Source organism: Hemicordylus capensis, chromosome 1 (genome assembly GCF_027244095.1).
Source record: "Hemicordylus capensis ecotype Gifberg chromosome 1, rHemCap1.1.pri, whole genome shotgun sequence".
NCBI lineage: Eukaryota > Metazoa > Chordata > Lepidosauria > Squamata > Cordylidae > Hemicordylus > Hemicordylus capensis.
The window spans coordinates 225,673,090-225,691,269 of NC_069657.1; the positions used below are offsets into that span (position 1 = coordinate 225,673,090).

Consider the following 18,180-nt stretch of genomic DNA (forward strand, 5'->3'; position numbering starts at 1 on the left):
TGAGTTCATAACAGGACAACTGCTGAAAGTTGCCTTGCAACTCCAATAGGTCATTCTGTACCATTGAAGGAAGCAATGGTTAGACCGCTTCTTGAGAACCCTTCCCTGGATCCCTTAGCGATGGATAGTTATAGGCTAGTCTCCAATCTGCTTTGGTTGGACAAGGTGATTGAGAGGGTGGTGGCTGACCAGCTCCAGGTGGTTTTGGAGGAAACTGATTACCTAGACCCATTGCAAACTGGCTTTAGAGCTGGCTATGAGGTTGTGACAGCCTTGGTCGGCCTGATGGATGAAGACTACTGGAGAGTCGACCGAGGGAGTGTGACTTTGCTGGTTCTTCTGGATCGCTCAGTGGTGTTCGCTACCATTGACCATGGTATCCTTCTGGATCGCCTGGGGGAGTTGGAGATAGGGAACACTGCTTTGCAGTAGTTCCGCTCCTATCTCTTGGGTAGATTCCAGATGGTGGAGCTTGGTGACAGTTCCTCCTCAAAACAGGAGCTGTTATATGGAGTCCCTCAGGGCTCCGTTCTATCACCAATGCTTTTTAATATTTACATGAAACCACTGGGTGAGGTCATCAGGAGTTTTGGTGCTGGGTGTTATCAGTATGCTGATGACACCCAAATCTCCTTCTCATTTTCATCTTCGTCATCAGGAAATGGTATTAATTCCCTAAATGCCTGCCTACAGGCAGTAAAGGGCTAGATGAGGGATAACAAATTGAAACTGAATCCAAGCAAGACATAGGTGCTCAGAATTTGGGGGATGAGTTAGAGCTTCCTGTGCTGGGTGGGGTTACACTCCCCCAGAAGGAGCAGGTACTCAGCTTGGGAGTACTCCTGAACCCAGGCCTCACCGTGGTATCTCAGGTGGAGGCTATGGCCAGGAGTGCTTTCTATCAGCTTTGGCTAATTCAACAGCTGTGTCCATTCCTTGAAGACGATGACCTCAAACCAGTGGTGCATCAGCTTGACTATTGCAATGCACTCTTACAGGTGAAACTCGGAAAATTAGAATATCGTGCAAAAGTCCATTAATTTCAGTAATGCAAATTAAAAGGTGAAACTGATATATGAGACAGGCGCATTACATGCAAAGCGAGATAAGTCAAGCCTTAATTTGTTATAATTGGGATGATCATGGCGTACAGCTCATGAAAACCCCAAATCCACAATCCCAGAAAATTAGAATATTACATGGAAGCAAGAAGACAAGGATTGTAGAATAGAACAATATCAGACCTCTGAAAAGTATAAGCATGCATATGTATTCAGTACTTGGTTTGGGCCCCTTTTGCAGCAATTACTGCCTCAAGCGGCGTGGCATGGATGCTATCAGCCTGTGTCACTGATGAGGTGTTATGGAAGACCAGGATGCTTCATTAGCGGCCTTCAGCTCTTCTGCATTGTTTGGTCTCATGTCTCTCATCCTTCTCTTGGCAATGCCCCATAGATTCTCTATGGGGTCAGGTCAGGCGGGTTTGCTGGCCAATCAAGCACAGTACACTGTATACTTTTCAGAGGTCCGATATTGTTCTATTCTACAATCCTTGTCTTCTTGGTTCCGTGTAATATTCTAATTTTCTGGGATTGTGGATTTGGGGTTTTCATGAGCTGTACGCCATGATCATCACAATTATAACAAATTAAGGCTTGACTTATCTCGCTTTGCATGTAATGCGTCTGTCTCATATATCAGTTTCACCTTTTAATTTGCATTACTGAAATTAATGGACTTTTGCACGATATTCTAATTTTCCGAGTTTCACCTGTACATGGGGCTGCCTTTGCAGTTTGGAAGTATCAGTTAGTTCAAAATGCTAGATTGGTCCTTGGGGCAACCCGGAGAGACCATATTATGCCTGTTTTGAAGCAGTTACACTGGCTGCTGATATGCTTCTGGACAAAATACAAAGTGCTGGTTATTACCTTTTATAGTCCTGAACAGCTTAGGTCCAGGTCACATTAGAGAGCGCCTTCTTTTTACATGATCCCTACCTTACGTTAAGGTCAAATTCGGAGATTCATCTCCAGTTACCACTGGTATGTCTGGTAGCGACTCAAAGGCAGGCCTTCTCTGTAGCTGCTCCTGGGCTGTGGAATGTACTCCCTGTAGAAATCTGTATTCTGAATTCATTATTGGCCTTCAGGAGAGCCCTTAAGACCTATCTGTTTGGCCTGGCCTTCCAGGGTTTTAAAACTGTGTTAAATGTTTTAATTGTTAATTGGTTTTATATTGTTTTATAGTGTTTGATTTTAACTCTTAAATGATTTTAATTGTTTTTATTTTAATGAGCCATTTTAATGTCACCCTGAGCCATTTTTGGAAGGGCGGTATAGAAATCCAATCCAATCAATCAGTAAAATCCAGCAGTTAGAAAAGTGAAGATAAGCATTGATTTGTTTTACTTTGCTATTTACAAGTTGCATTATTCTGTCTAGTTTGTGTGGAATATTTTAATATACCATTTGGTAACTGTAGTATATAGATGGTAACACCTGAACAGTGTCTGGTTCTGTTGTGAACTTTTAAGATCATGATTTGGTCTCTGTTGTTGCAGAGTATCGCAGGTATATATTGCTGTTGATGAACGCCTCACGTCTCTGAAAACGGATACCTTTAGCAAATCAAGGGAGGAGAAGATGGAGGATCTTTTTGCACAAAAGGAGGTAATGTACTCTCTCTACAGCAAACACAGTGGGACAAAGCATACCAGCATCCGTAATGCTACAGATTTTGAAAAATAGCTCAATTCTCAAAGCACAGCCAGGAGTTCCAGGCTGCGGCTTACACGAGGCCAAAGAAAATGGGGCTGAGACAATGGCAGTGCTAATCCAAAACTGAAGGTGTACTGATGCCCACTCCAAGCCAGATTCCCCCTCTATGGTTAAGAGCAGCTAGGGCAGAGCAATGCACCTCTTGAAACAGAGCAGCTCTTTGTGGCGGCTGGTGGTCTTCTTGTTTGGTGCGGCAGGGGGTCAGGGAGAGCCTGTCAAAGCCCCAAAGAAAATAGTTCTAGGGTGTTTTTTAAAGGACCATTACAACATAGAAACAGCATATTTAAATTTATTTTTTTTAAAAAATTATTTTTACATTTTATATCCTGATCTTGCTTCAAGGAGCCCAGGGTGGTGTGCATGGTTATGTTTATCCTCACAACAAACCTGCGAGGAAGGTTATACTGAGAGATAAATGACTGACCAAGAGTAACCCAGTGAGTTTCATGGCCGAATAGGGATTTGAACCCGAGTCTCCCTGGTCCTAGGCCAACACTCTAACCACTATACCACACTGCCTCTCTATCCCTATTAGGATAGAATTTAGGATTTAATTTCAATTTAGGATTTAAACTCCCCATGCTTTGTGGCCTCTGAGGTCTGCTGGCTAAACCAGCCATCTCCTCAATACATGGGGTGGGTGGGGGAGAGATGGGGAAGTAAAAGCAGAATGGATCTCTATTAAATTAAAATGAATAATTACCGTATTTTACAGACTATAAGACGCACCTTAATTTTAATCCAGTTTCTCAGAGTTTTAACATATTAAACTGTTGTCAATAGTTTACAAAGCCAAACTAAAAAAAACACCATTTGCCATTATTTATAAAACCAATCAGACCTTTAAAATCCCAGAAAACTTTCATCTGAACTTTCCTCCTCCCCCCCTCCCACTTCTTCTTCTTCTTCGTCATCGTCCTCCTCCTCCTCCTCTTCATATAGAAAATGATCTTCACTGCCATCGAGACTATTACTTATACCACACTTCTTGAAAGATTTAACAATAATGGCTTCACTCACTCTTGACCACGACTGTTTAACCCACTCACATACTTGTTTGATTGAAGGTCGTTTTAAAGCACCCTTTGGAGTAAATTGATGTTGATTTTCATCCATCATCCATTTATTCCATTCTTCTCTCATATACACTTTAAAGGGTTTATTTATTGAGACATCAAGAGGTTGCAGTTGTGATGTAAGTCCTCCAGGAATAACAGCCAGCTCTGTATTTCCTTCCCTTAATTTCTCTTTCACTGAATCTTTCAAATGGCTACTAAACTGATCTAGTACAAGCAGCGAACTCTTCTTCAATAAAGCGCCTTTTCTTCTTTCCCACACTTTGGTAATCCATAATTTCATACCAGTCTCATCCATCCAACCCTTTTGATGTACGTGAACAACTACGCCTGGCGGTATCTCAGATGGTTTCAGCATTGTTTTGTGCTTGAAAATTGTCATTGGAATAAGTTTAGTGCCATCTGCACAACATGAAAGGACAACAGTGTAGTGCATTTTTTCATGCCCACTCGTTTTAATTGTTACAGTTTTATCACCTTTTGTGGCAACGGTTCTGTTACTCGGTACATCAAATGTCAAAGGAGTTTCATCCATATTTGCCATTTGTCCTAGTTCTACACTGGTTTTCTTTCGATGAAGAATGATAAAGCGATGGAAAGACAACATTTTCTCTTCATACTCTTGTGGCATTTTCTGCGATATTTTGGTTTTGCTTCTCATGCTAAGCCCATGGCGCTTCATAAACCTATAACACCAACCTACTCCACCTCGGAAATCTGTTAGGTTACACTTTTGCGCAAACTTACGTGCGTGTATTTGAATCATCTTCGTTGTAACTCCAATGCCATTTTCACGGTGTCCTTGAATCCATTTCAGAACGTCATCTTCTAGTTTAGGCCATTTTGCAGTTTGTCCTCTGTTTGCACATTTTGTCTTCCTCATTTTTTCTAGTTCATCCTTAGCAGCCCGCCAATCGCGAATGGTTTTTTCTGTTGGTGGAGGGCCGAAGTGTCGCTCTGCTGCCCTGTTCCCATGTTCTTCAGCGTATTTAATCACATTGAGTTTAAATCCTGCATTGTATGAATGCCTTTTCGTTTTCTCCATGATCGGTAACACAAGGGTGTGTACCCAAAAGTCCTGCTAGCTCCAGGAAAGGACTCTCAGCCTTGCTTCAGCGGGTGCCCCGAAGAAGGGCTGCTGTGTGTGTGCGGGCGCGCAGAGCGATGGCCACCACTTTGCAATGGCCTTCAGGTGCCTTGAAGAAGGGCTGCTGTGTGCATGCGGGCGTGCAGAGCGACGGCCGCCGCTTTGAATTGGCCTTCAGGCGCCTTGAAGAAGGGCTTTTGCAGCTAGCATGCTCCTCAATCCTTGGAGGCCACCGGCTCGTCGGGGGAGGAGGAGGAGTCCATGGCCCAAGCTGCGGCGGGTGAGCTGGAGCGGCACGGGGGGGGGGGTTAATAGAGGGTCGCCCCCTCCTTTATTTATTGTTGCATTTCACTTTAGCATAGGTACAGGCTTTTCCGGGGGATAGCCCACCACCCTCGAACCAGGCTTACGAGTTTAAGATTAAGTTTAAGACGCAGTTACAAGTAAAAGACGCACGTGAATTTGGGCGGATATTTTTCTAGGGAAAAAGTGCGTCTTATAGTCCGTAAAATACGGTAAGGAAAAGCCATGACTCGCCCCTCATCCTGCTGGTAAAGTAGAAGCCTGCTCTCTTTCAACAAGGCGGAGGGGGAATCCTCTATTCCTCTTATTGATGTCTATTCTACCAGTCTGCTATTGTAACCTATCATTTTGTAAGACAGTAACTTTTGAAATAAAAACCTTCTGCTCTCTTCCAGCAGCCACAGATCGCTTTGGCTGTTTTCCCCTTCTGCTCCCACTTGCACCCTGAGCAATGCCGCTTCCCTTGACCCAGCAGCTCAACCAGTGGCTGCACCAACCTCCCTCCCTTTCCCCTGCCTCTCTCTGTAACCCTTTTGCGCGGTGAAATCCACCGCCCAGGGAGGAAGCAAAAGGGCCATGCATTTTTGGATCAGCTACAATTGCTAAACTGCAGTTTTGGGGCGGTGAGAAGCCCTCACTCGGTCTCGAAATGTATTGGGATCAATGGATCAGAAACTCAATCCCTCTGCTGGAAAATGGTGGAAATACAAGTAAAGAGAGAAGAAACTAGAGATAAAAGTAGAGGCACAGAATATTAAAAAGCAATGAGCCAGCAAGATGATCATATGTTCTTCTACACCAGATTAGATAGGGAGGGGGTGCTTGGACGTGGTAGGACGCTTTCCCAGTTGCCTGTATGGGCCAGCCTCCACTGGGAGCTATGGGAACAATGGCTCTGCCCTTGCTATCCAGAATGCAGGTTTTACCTACTCAGGTTTTCTCCTGTGAGGCCTCCCCAGAAAAGGGTGGCCTTTTCCAGCTGTAGAGATAGGATCTGTGCTTGGTAGCCAGCTAGGAAGACGAGACTTTGGAGGAACATGCTGGACAGGACAAGAGTAGGTCTTTGCCTGAGGAGAAGAAGAACCATTGCAATCTTGTCTGTATCCTTTGGCAGATGGAGGAAGTAGAGTTCCGGAACTGGATAGAGAAAATTCAAGCCAGGATGCTTTCCTCATCGCTTGACACCCCTCAGCAGCTGCAATCAGTCTCTGAATCTCTGATAGCCAAAAAGCAAAGTCTCTGTGAGATGCTACAAGCGTGGAATAACAGGTGAGAAAGTGGCAATTGCTTGAATGTCTGACTGGTCAAATTTGGCAGTGGTTGTGATAAAACCCCTGGATCATTTTCTTTATTTCCTTTAAGTGGTTGTGGCCAGTTGGAAAACATTGTCGCATGACTAGGCTTTTTCTACCAAGTAGTTGGTTTTTCTCCAGTTGGTCAGTTGTAGGCAGTTATGGATTTCTTGTAAAAACAATTGTCTGATGGCTAATGTACTGAATTATGAATTCATAATTCCCACTTTGAGAACCTTTGTTGAAAAGTGGTATATAAATATTTGTTGTTGATGATGATGATGATGATGAATAATCCAGCACACTCTTAAACTGAAAGCAACAAACAAAGAGAAGATAGTACATCAAGGCATTCAGTTTTATGTTTTATGATCAGTAGTGGAAGAGTAGCCTAATTGGGCTATTTTTGATGCTCGTTGCTAGTGATGTGAAGTGGCTATATTGACTACTCAGATAAATCTCTACTGAACTGAACCTCTTGTAAAGCACAAGAGGGAGAATGTTTTTCAGCTGCATGGTGGCCTTTTTGAGACAACAGATTAATAAATGTGATTAATAAATTAATCACAGATTAATAAATGTTACCAAATGAATTCTGATGAAAGAGACTTGATTTGATCAATATGTTGTTGTTGTTTAGCTTGTATACTGAAAACAAGAGTTGCCTTGCTGTGGCTTTTGTGACCTTTAGATATGCAAGAACATTAATGTGAATCCTGTTCTAGGTTACAAGATCTCTTTCAACAAGAGAAAGGGAGGAAACGTCCTTCGGTCCCACCCAGCCCTGGGAGACTGAGGCAAGGTGAAGAGAGCAAGGTAATGCATCTCTGATTATGGACTTTAAACTTGTAACTCTAATTAGAGGTAAATAGCAGAAAAATCTTCCTTTTTGTTGCTAATGCTCAACTTAAATATTTGCATTTTCATAACTTTTTTTTCAGTGCTGAAGAAACCTCTTTAATGCCAGTGTGACTTTGCTGTGTATGTGGCCCACCACTTAGAAGAGAATGCAAGCTGCTTTGCTCATGCGCTTCTGATTCATAAGCGGCTTTTGATAAGCAGCCTGGTGTTTGCATCACATGGGGCCACAGCACCCCCTTCAGGCAGTGGGGGTGAATGGCAAGAGTGGCATGTTGTACTACTTACAATAAGAGCTGCTTTAAATGTTCACTTTGCCAGCAAAGTGGCAAACAAAGCAATGCTAGTGGCTTTCATTTCTCTCCCCATGGTTCTAGGGATGGTCCTCTGGGAGTAGGTTCCCTGTGGTTGCACTTTCTCCCAGAAGAGAAACAGAACATGTCTTTGAGCATCTCTATACAGGGGACATGCACCTCCTTCCCCCTTAGGTGAGCAGGTAGCATGCAGAGAGGAAATAAGACATTTGTGCTTCCTCACATTGGTTTTCTGGGCTGGCTGAAGTCACTGTTAGGTACAATGTAGCATGGGGTGATCTGCTGACATACAGTAGCTCCCAATGCAACACCTGCACTAGAAGAGTGAATTGCATACCAGTGGATGGTGGGTGGCTGACATGCTATGTCATGCTGATCAATGAGTTGGATGCTCTTCAGTATGCAACCAATCTGAAACTTGCATGCATAGCCAAAGGCACAGTCATGAACTTCTACACTGAACACACAATGTTTTTGTGTAGGGTAAAACCACTTTGACCTACACTTCTGATCTATACTTCAGTTCTTAGTGTGTTTCCTTGGAAATGAATCTCGTCCAACTCAATGCGACTTACTCCCAAGTAAATGTGCCATAGGACTGCAGCCCTATAGCCCACTGCATATTTTATAGTATGAAGGAATACAGTTAGCTGTTGGCTTGACTTAATGATGTCTTATGAACTTAATCAAGATTTAATGAAGGCTTGAGTAAAGCTGCACATTGTGGGAAAGGGAATACAACATTTGTTGTTCTGGATTTAACAAGTAAAGTAACTTCTTGGTAGCAGTAATGTCTGCAGTGAGTTCATGTCCACTAAGGTGAAAGGGAGGAAGTGCTAATATGAAATTTCAACTCACAACATCCGCTGCCTTTCTTTCACAGATCAGCTCAATGGATGCATCTCCCCGCAATGTTTCTCCAGCACAACAGAATGGCGAGAAAGGTATGTTTGCATTCTTGTTAAGTTATACTGCACTGGATTTCTCTTTGTGTATTTGCACCTTAGGTTCTGTGCTTTCTCTTGTGTGTGGTCACTGGGGTCAATGTACTTTCATTTAAAAGAGGGGAAGAAACGTGCCTTGTATGGAAACAGGGTGTCCTTATGTAGTCTATTTACATCTTCCTTGCATTTGGTGATGCTTAAATCAACATTTTGGAATGCCACATGATGTTGTATTGGCTATTTTTCAAAACTTTAGGATTTCATACTTACTTGCTCCTTGCTTTATTGGGGGGGGGGGCACCTTAAGGTAAGAACAAATTCCCGAAAATTCCCTTCTGGAATGAAAGTAGGGGGTAGGAGGATAAGTTTCTGCACAGAACAAGATCAAATGATTGTGAATGTTTGTCACAGTGTGGAGACAGGTTGGTAGAGAGATGTCAAGAAAAATGTACTAGTGAAAGAGAAAAATAACTTATACATTTTAATCGTTCTGTGGCACCTAATAATAACTTTAATTGTACTCTATACCACTGATATTTCTTTGCTGGAGTGAGCTCAGCATTAGGGAACACTTTTCCTTTCTAGACCTCAGCTCCCACAAGCATTGCAAGAACAAAGCAGAAGAACACGATTGGTACAGAGGGGTTTTTTTTGCTTTAAATGATATGTGTCAAATAAAACAATACAATGCTTATGAGGAACCATAATTCATTAATATTCCCATTTCAGTATAGTTAAGCAGAACTAGGAAGTCATTACTCTTGGCATACACATTGTAGCACCAATTAGAATACAGCTTTTCTTTTTTTTAAAAAACCCACCAGAATAATTCTATCCCAAACTCTTGAGATTGCAAGGTAGAAGAAAAACAAAACAGGCTGCTTTTTCATGCATAAACTCATAGCACAGAAGACAAGGATAAAGAGACCTATGTTTGGATCTCTGCTGATGTTCTTTTGATTTCTATATCTTAGCATTCATGGACCATGGAATGCTCTTGCTCTGATAGGAGTTTTTTTTTCCCCCTTCCCCCTGCTTTCCCCCTTCATTTTTCCCTGTTCTCTAGGGCATTTTGTTCTCATAGGTATTGAAGTTTTTCTTTATGTTCAAATTTTTGGAAATTTGGGGGATATAAATCAGGCTGCTGCTTCTTCATACAGCTGAGTAGCAGTGGAAGGGAAGTTGCTTGTTCTTCATGTCCACTTTCTTGGTTTCTCAAGCTAAGCCAAGAAAGAATTCCTCTTTCTTCTGAACAAAGGAAAATAGCGTTCAGATGTATACTGAGTGCATATAGGGCAACTTTGAGTAACTTCCTGGACTCCTTATATGGACTCCTTCTATGCCCTTGAGGTGATTGGGAAGTTGAATCAATCAGACATGTTTTGCTTCATTGCTCCTTTTATAGGGACTTACATCTAGAATTAATATCTCCATTGCTGGCTCGTTCCCCAGGAAATTCGCCTAGCCAACAAGTGGCTTTCCTGCTTGAGGGACAGTATTCCTGCCATCACTCGGAAAGTGGCGGGCTTCTGTGCGGCAGCTCAAAGATTGCGTCAGTTTTTAATTAATAATTCTAGTGCTGCCCTATAACCTTTTAGTTATTGTTTATATTATTATATTGTTGGTGGGTTAGACGGTGGGTTAGACTGTTGGCTTGTTATCTTTTTAATTGTTATTTATATATTTATTTTAATTGTATTTTTTCCCCTTGTGCTCGTCATAGACAGTAATAAACTTTGAACTGAACTGAGTAACTTCCTGTGTGTGTATGTATTCACTTGTCAGAGGATCGTTTCCTGACAACGTTGTCAAGCCAGAGCTCCACAAGCTCCTCTCTCCTCCAGCTGCCTACACCTCCTGAAGTTGTGTCAGACCAGCTGACTGGGGGCACCTCCTTTGCCAACGCACTCTCCGAACCAGACACAGCTAGCAGCTCAGAAGGTATCATCATTGGCATATTCCCCTTTGTTCTGCATCTGCCCTAAAGATGCATTTTGCTACCTTCTGTTAAATGAATTATCTGCCTGATAGCTTGATGATTGCTTCAGATTTAAAGTGGTATTAAACTGGCTTCAGTGAGCATTCACAATGCAAACTGAGTATGTCTGACACGTGGCCTGTATTGTGCCCCTGGATATCTGGCTTGTTGTGTTAACCTTCTTCTCTATAATTACAACTTTTACAAATGGTTGTCCAGAATGTAAATACTATAAAAAACAAGACCAGCTCAAATCGAGTCAAAATAGGTACAGCACAGAACACTCTGGGGTGGTTAATAGGTAGACTGTAAAAACAGATATTCTCTCAATTTACCGTTCTTTCTATATTATCTTAATCCTTATTCTGCCATTTATTAGTGTTAGTTCTTTAAAGAAATAACCAGAAATCCTTTTCTGTTGAGGAAGTTCCAATCGGGCTTTCTAACAATTGTCTTATTACTATTGACATTTTGAGGAGCAGATCTGTAAGGTTTCCTGAGATTTTAATAATGTTACCACTAAGGGATTTTGATAAATAAGAGGTCTATTCAGGGTTCCCATTTGCCATTAGATATGACTGGTTAGACTGAGTGCAGTCTAATCGTTTGTAACATTCGTGTTTTGTAGGTATACAGCTCTTCCCAGAACTGTAGAAGGTTTGAGCCTTGAAATGTTTGTGCTGTTGTGTGGACAAGGCTATTTAAAGGCTCAGTGTTCAGTTTTTGACTCTTGGCATCCGGCCCTCTGTTTCTAACAAGCTCATAGTAATCCTCAGTGCCTTTGTTTTGCTAGGAGTGTGGTATAATTTGCCAATTCATTTGAAATATTGTTGAACATCTCGCTATATTAAAAAAAGGAGAATAGTTACTTCTGCAGCTTCCCAAGAGTGGATACGTTTTGAGACAACAGTAAGAATCTGACATTGTTGTTTCAGATGTGTTTGATGGGCACTTGCTGGGGTCCACAGATAGCCAGGTGAAAGAGAAATCTACCATGAAGGCCATTCTAGCAAATCTGTTACCTGGAAACAGCTACAATCCCATCCCGGCCCCGTTGTAAGTAAAATCAACATTACCAAGGTGTGGCGAAAGTGTTGGTGCACAATGTATTCTTAGAAGTGGGCAAATGTTGCTGCTTGGTAGAGTTGCCTGTAATTGGGTGCCAAGCTAATAATTTTTTATATATATTTGGTTGTATAGGGTATGAAACAATATCCATGATGTCTTCTGAATAATAATCTGAAGTATTATTGTTTTGTTTTGTTTTGTGTTTTGTTTTGTTTTGTTTTATTTATTTGATTATTATACCGCCCTTCCAAAATAGCTCAGGGCGGTTTACAATTAAAACAAACCATTAAAACAGTAAAGAGCTAAAACAAAAATTAAAAACAATATAACAATTATTAACAATTTAAAAACATTTTAAAACAATTAAACAATCACAGTAATTAAAAATCCTGCATTGGGCAGGGTAGCATTGGGCGACATTGGGTTGGCCCTGTGCTAATGGCTAATAGGCCATCTAGTGTGCTCTTTTCGCCCAAGCTGATGTTCTTATCACTAACTTTAGAAGGGAGGAGAATTGTCCAAAGGCCAGGCCACCCACATGCTTTCCGCAGCCCTTTTTGAAAAGACAACACACCAGTGTGGGACCTCTAGCCTCGTTAGGTTTTGGCAGCAGAAAGTGTGTAAGGAGGAGGAAGAGCAATTTTGGGTCCTAATCCATATACTCTGCCCCACCCTGCCCACTGGTCTAGTTGCTGACAACTGGCTTAAAAAATCCTTGCTTTTGAAATAGTCCTGTCATCTGCCAAGATGGCAATGAAAATTCCTTTTTCACATGTGAACCATTATGTTGATCTGCTTCATTTTTACACCATATTTGTAAATGGTTAGTTTTAGCTAGAAGTCTCATATGCTGTTGGAATTGCTTGTTTCTGAACACATATTATACTAAAGTTTCAATCCTATTGTGTGTGTTAATGTAGTGAGCCTGACAAGCACTACTTAATGTATGAGCATGAACGCGTTCCTATTGCCGTCTGTGAAAAGGAACCAAGCTCCATCATAGCCTTTGCTCTCAGGTATATTGGTTTTCTTGCTTGATCTTACAGCTTTGTGGGTTACTTGCATGTTGGAGGAATGAAGTGCTGCCACTCTTTCAGAGCAGATCTCTCCAGCTCCAGCTCCCATCATTCGCAGTTGCAATGGCCAGTGACCAGGGATGATGGGAGTTGTGAGCCGACATCTGCTGGAGAGACCCAGTTTGAGACCACTGTTTTTGAGCCTTTGATGCACACTTGCACGTGAGATTTCTGATGCTAAACTGCTTGGATGCATCCTATTTTAGAGATGTGTTCCCTGCCCCCATGCTAGCTTAAAACAAAAAAAGTTTTACTAAGAGCATCCACCTTTGTAGTAGGGCCTATTTTACCAAGGGGGTGGTATTGGTATACAGAGGGAAATTGGTTCTTTCCCTGGACTTTTAAGTCTGAACACTTTTCATAAATACTCAGACATTTTGATGTCTCTAGCTAAACCAAGAGTGGTTTTATTTGGTAGACCAGGGATGTCCAACTGCGGCCCTCCAGCTATTGCTGGGCTACAACCCCCATCATCTCTGGTGACTGACCACTGTGACTGGGGAAGATGGGAGTTGTAGGCCAAAAGCAGCTTGAGACCGCTGTAGTAGACATTCTGGATGAAGCAGCCCAAAGCCCTAAATTATTACATGTGTGTTTGTAAATACAATGGTATTAAGTGGAAATAAAGCATTTTGTATAGGCCTAGTATAGAATGTATTTGCTTCTCAAGGTGAATTGGAGCAGGGTTGTAGACAGGATTGTAGAATGCAATGATATCAAGTCAAGCATTTCTTGGACTATGTATTACTGGGGAAACTCAACATGGTGTCAGCCATATGTCCCTTGTAACATCGAATTAGGCACTTGAGCATCACAGCAGCAATGAAGGTCTCTGAATTTTGTTTCTGAATGGATTGTTGGGTGTTCTCAAGAACTTTCTTTTATGCTTTGAGCTTCACTAAGAGAAAACAAAATTTAAAGATGGACATCCACACTAATATGCCAGGGTTTTCTGTCGTGTGAGGGGGAAGCACAATTTTTGATGGTTCTCCACCTTCTCTCTACAGGCACCTGTGCCTTCTGTCTATAGTTCTAGGAGACACTGGTGACTGCAGAAGGAAGGGGAGGATCTAAAATTGCAACATGCACATAGCCCACATAACAATAAAGCCTTGGTGTGTTGATGCAGTGGTAGTCTGGATGTCAGCCACGGGCATGTCCTTTTTCATGAGCTAGACTTTTTAAATTTTAAAAGCTGGTGCATCAGAACTTCAAATAAACCACCTTGTTTTTTAAAAAAAGTTATAAAAATGTACCGCATTGTATTTTATATTGTAATTTGCCTTGTTTTATGTGTGTGTGTGTTGGATGTTCTTTACTGAGCCTCCCAGAGAAAAATTTGTTATGAGGTGGCTAACAAAGTTGTTGTTGTTACTGCTGGTGGTTTAAAAAAATCTGAGGACGTTATACCTTTCAGAAAGATAGCTTCATATTCCATTTCTTGGTGGCTGTTGGTTTTCTCTCCCTCTCCCTCTCAAGTTCCTCCCTTTCTTCTTTAAGCTCTGGCCTCCATGAGCTCCCATTGTTGCAGTAAACCTGAGTCTGAGCTTTTCCTTTCAAACTGCAAATGAGGGTTCATTCGATACAAATACTTACCCATCCAAACAAAGCCTCCACACATACAGAAAACTGGCATGTTAAATACTCTCTGACATGCTGGTTTTCTATGTGGATAGATTTGGTGGGGGGAGGGTATGGAAGAGTATTCAGTCACATGGACCCTCACCTGCAGTTTGAAGTGGCGCAGTCCAGACACTGGTTTACTTATGAAAATGAGGTGTAAGCTGCCTGTATGGAAGCTGACCTCACACTTTGAACTGTGGTGATGGACAGTTTGTGTAAAACATCTCTTTGCTTGCTCTTCAGCTGCAAGGAATACAGAAACGCCTTAGATGAATTAGCTAAAGTCTCTCTGAAGAGCAGTGCTGAAGAAGGACTTCAGACCAACAGGTGACAATCTGATATCTATCTGACAGTGTATTGGAGTTTAGCTGGTGGCTGATAGAATTTTAGAACCGGAAGGGGCCAATTCTGGGGATATAGGCTCTGATAATGGCATCTCTTAACTCTGTAGTGTGCTTTATAAAACAAAATTCTGCAAAACTCAGTGTTCTCTTTGCTTGTCTGTGCCATATGGCTTTGGTGAGTAGTCTCTGTGGCTTTCCAGAGTACTCTCTGCATGTAACTTTGTTTTCAGGTCTCAAAAGCCTATCTCTAGATCTATCCGTGACTATTAGCCATTATACTAATAGTGGACCCCACCCCTACCTTCCAGGTTCACAGGCAGTGTACATCTGAATATAAGTTGCTGTGACAAACAGTGGGGAAGGGCTTTTGCCTTCATGCTTGTGGGCTTCATGGACACATCTGGTTGGTTACTGCATGAAACAAAAATGGACTTGATGGGACCCTTGGTCTAATCCAGCAGGGGTCTTGCATTCAAAAAGAGGCATTGCTACATCATGCTTCAGAATTTGCATTGATGGAGACATGTTATTTCTTGGTACAAATGAGTGCTCTGGTGCAGTTTTGTCTAATGGATTTTAAAACACAGTGACCAAACATGTCAATTGTTTTCTAGTGTGGCTGAGATCAGAGCGAAGAACAGCAGCCCCGTTCGACTACCCGAGGCGAATGTGGGGCAGTCAAACCAAGTGGCAGAGGCAGAACAGCGTAAGAATTTAAATGGTCATGGTCTTGGTCTTGGTCTTTTATTTGTGAGTTTTGTGTATTCTTCTTTCCTTAAGGAAAGCAAGCTTATGAGATCACCCAGCTTTATGTGTGTTTGTGTCCGCCTCTCAATTTCTCAATGCCTGGACTGATTTGAACCAAATTTGCTACAGCTGTAGGGATACCTCAACAGCATAGTTTGATGATGTCATCCACCCCAATTCAAGATGGTGGGCACATGAATGTTTGAGGCAGAAGTTAATTATCAGTTAAGATTTTAGTGAAAGGAAAGTAGGCAGATTAGTTCTTACTAGAACTTCTTGTTTTTAATGTGAGATGTTACCTCACCAGTTCCAGGACTTAGTGGGAATTGTTTTAAGCAAGAAAAACAAGTCCACTTCCACAATATTCTACTCAAATTAGTCTAACGTTTTTGTTTAATTTTGTGTCAAACTCTTGGTCCTGAATTCTGATAGAGAAGACAACAATCCATCTGTTGCTAGCTACCTCTGAGAACTTTCCTCACTTGATACCACTGTGGAATTTTTCCTAATTATGATTATCATGAGTCCATATGTATTCAGACTTAATATACTAGTAGTTCCCCTACAAGAATAGTAGCTGCCAATATTGTTCTCCTGTGTAATCGTAGCATACAGTTTGTTTGACATTGTAGAATATTCTAAAATGCTCTAAGACTTGGTGGAAAGGCTCCTTTTAGCAACCCAGGACATTGCCTGACAGTGTGTCTAGTGGGTACCTGCCATACCGTCACTATACATGGTTAAGCTAACTTCCCTGTCATACAGTAGCTCCACCTTTCCCCCAAACAAACAAAAAACCCTATTGGAAGGAGCTAGGTAGGCATCAATACACTTTTAGCAAGGGTCCACAGTGGGTCACTGGCTTGGAGTGCTCCCCACTCCAATAATGCAAAACGACTATCTATGAATAGCTTCATATGCTAGTTTTCTGTGTGGAAGGAATTATTTTGCATAAGGAAGCAATTCAGTAATGTGAGCCTCTATCTGCAGTCCTATATGGCATATACCAGATAAAGGTTGATCATCTCTATGAAAAATAAACCAGGGCTGTCAAACCCCTGACCTGTGGGCCTGATCTGGATAGTGATTCCAGCGACATACATAAACATGGGTTCTGCGCCTGCGCAGACCAGCTTCGGGTAGAGTTCGTTAGCTCCTCACGATGCCCTCCACTGCCCCCTGCATGTGCCTGCAGTACTCATTGGGGTGGTTGGGCATCCCTCCTTCAGTTGCTTTCTGACCGCCTTAGCGTTCAGACCTTCAGTTACTGCTCAGCATTTCCACACTGCTCCTCAACAGGAGGCCAGAACAATTCAGGTCCTCTTGGGCCTTATGGCGTCTTGCACAACAAACTGTGCGATACGCGAAACTCAGGATGAGGAAGCTACAATCTTGGTACCTGCACGTTTTCCAACCCAGCGTGGACTCTCAGAACAAGCTCCTGCAGATACCAGAAAGGGTCCTAGATTCCTTGCTATGGTGGACCAGCCCCAGGAACCTTTTAGATGGGATGCCATTCAGATCACCAATGCCATCATTAACACTAACGTCGCAAGGCTCAGTGTGGGGTTGGGGAGTGCACCTGCAACACATGAGGGTGCAGGGATGCTGGACCCCCCAGGAATGCCACTTACACATAAACTTTCTAGAACTACTGGTGGCATACAGAGCGCTTCAGGCATTCCAGATCTCAGTGAGAGAACGCACAGTATTGCTGCAGGTGGACATCACAACCATGACAGCATACATCAACAATCAAGGCGGCACCTTATCCAAGCCCCTTTGCCAGCTCAGTCTACAGATCTGGAACTGGTGCATTGTGCAGAACACCTATTTGGTTGCCATCCACATAAAGGGCCAGGACAACACACCAGTGGATGCCTTAAGCAGGTCCCCAGTTCTGCAGCAACACGCATAGGAGTTAAATCCCACACTTCTGGAGGATCTATTCACCTCATGGGGGACTCAGGTCGACCTCTTGGCCACTGCGCAAAACAGGAAATGCAGACAGTATTGTTCCAGGATGGGGCTGGGAAATCGCTCCAAGGGCGATGCCTTCCAGTTCCTGTGGACTCACAGTACCTTTTATTTGTTTCTGCCATACCTGCTATTGAGCAGGGTGGTGGCCAAGTTGCTGCAGGACAGGACCAGGACGATTGTCATCGCCCCATGGTGGCCCAGGCAGCCGTGGTTCCCAAGGTTGCTCGGGCTTGCAGGCCACAATCGCAGAAGGTTGCCACAGTGGCCAGATCAGATTTTCCAAAACAACAAACAACTGCTGCACCCAAACCTCTCCATCCTGAACCTCACGGTGTGGAGGATAGGCTACTAAGGAAGATCTTGAGAAATAACAGGAAAGAATCCACTAGAAGGAACTACCAGGCCAAATGGAAGAGGTTTGCCTCATATGCAGCGTTCAAACACTTTAGGCCAAAGGACGCCACTCTGCGGGAGGTGCTGCTTTACCTGACCACCCTCAAGTGGCAGGGACTGGCCAACGTCTCTATTAAGGTGCACTTGGCGGCCATTTCATCCCACCACAAGGGTTAGGATGGCAAGACAGTGTTTACGCACCCTCGCTACAAGGACTTCATGAAAGGAATAAACAACCTGTACCCACCTATCAGGGCACCAGTTGAAAAGTGGAGACTTTCCCTAGTGTCTTCCTCAATGACAGAGAAACCATTCGA

At 42.8% G+C, this 18,180-nt stretch overlaps 1 protein-coding gene across 5 annotated transcripts in view; it reads left to right on the forward strand.

The window, feature by feature from the left end:
• The window catches only part of PIKFYVE (phosphoinositide kinase, FYVE-type zinc finger containing), a 121,726-nt gene that overhangs the window by 93,328 nt on the left and 10,218 nt on the right, over window positions 1-18,180 (forward strand). For all 5 annotated transcript variants that reach the window (XM_053282805.1, XM_053282804.1, XM_053282803.1 and 2 more), the window contains 9 exons: window positions 2,564-2,672; window positions 6,361-6,515; window positions 7,264-7,354; window positions 8,594-8,654; window positions 10,440-10,595; window positions 11,568-11,688; window positions 12,621-12,716; window positions 14,643-14,726; window positions 15,358-15,449. In XM_053282805.1, coding sequence (XP_053138780.1) covers window positions 2,564-2,672; window positions 6,361-6,515; window positions 7,264-7,354; window positions 8,594-8,654; window positions 10,440-10,595; window positions 11,568-11,688; window positions 12,621-12,716; window positions 14,643-14,726; window positions 15,358-15,449 — 965 coding nt within the window. The remainder of the gene's footprint in view (window positions 1-2,563; window positions 2,673-6,360; window positions 6,516-7,263; window positions 7,355-8,593; window positions 8,655-10,439; window positions 10,596-11,567; window positions 11,689-12,620; window positions 12,717-14,642; window positions 14,727-15,357; window positions 15,450-18,180) is intronic.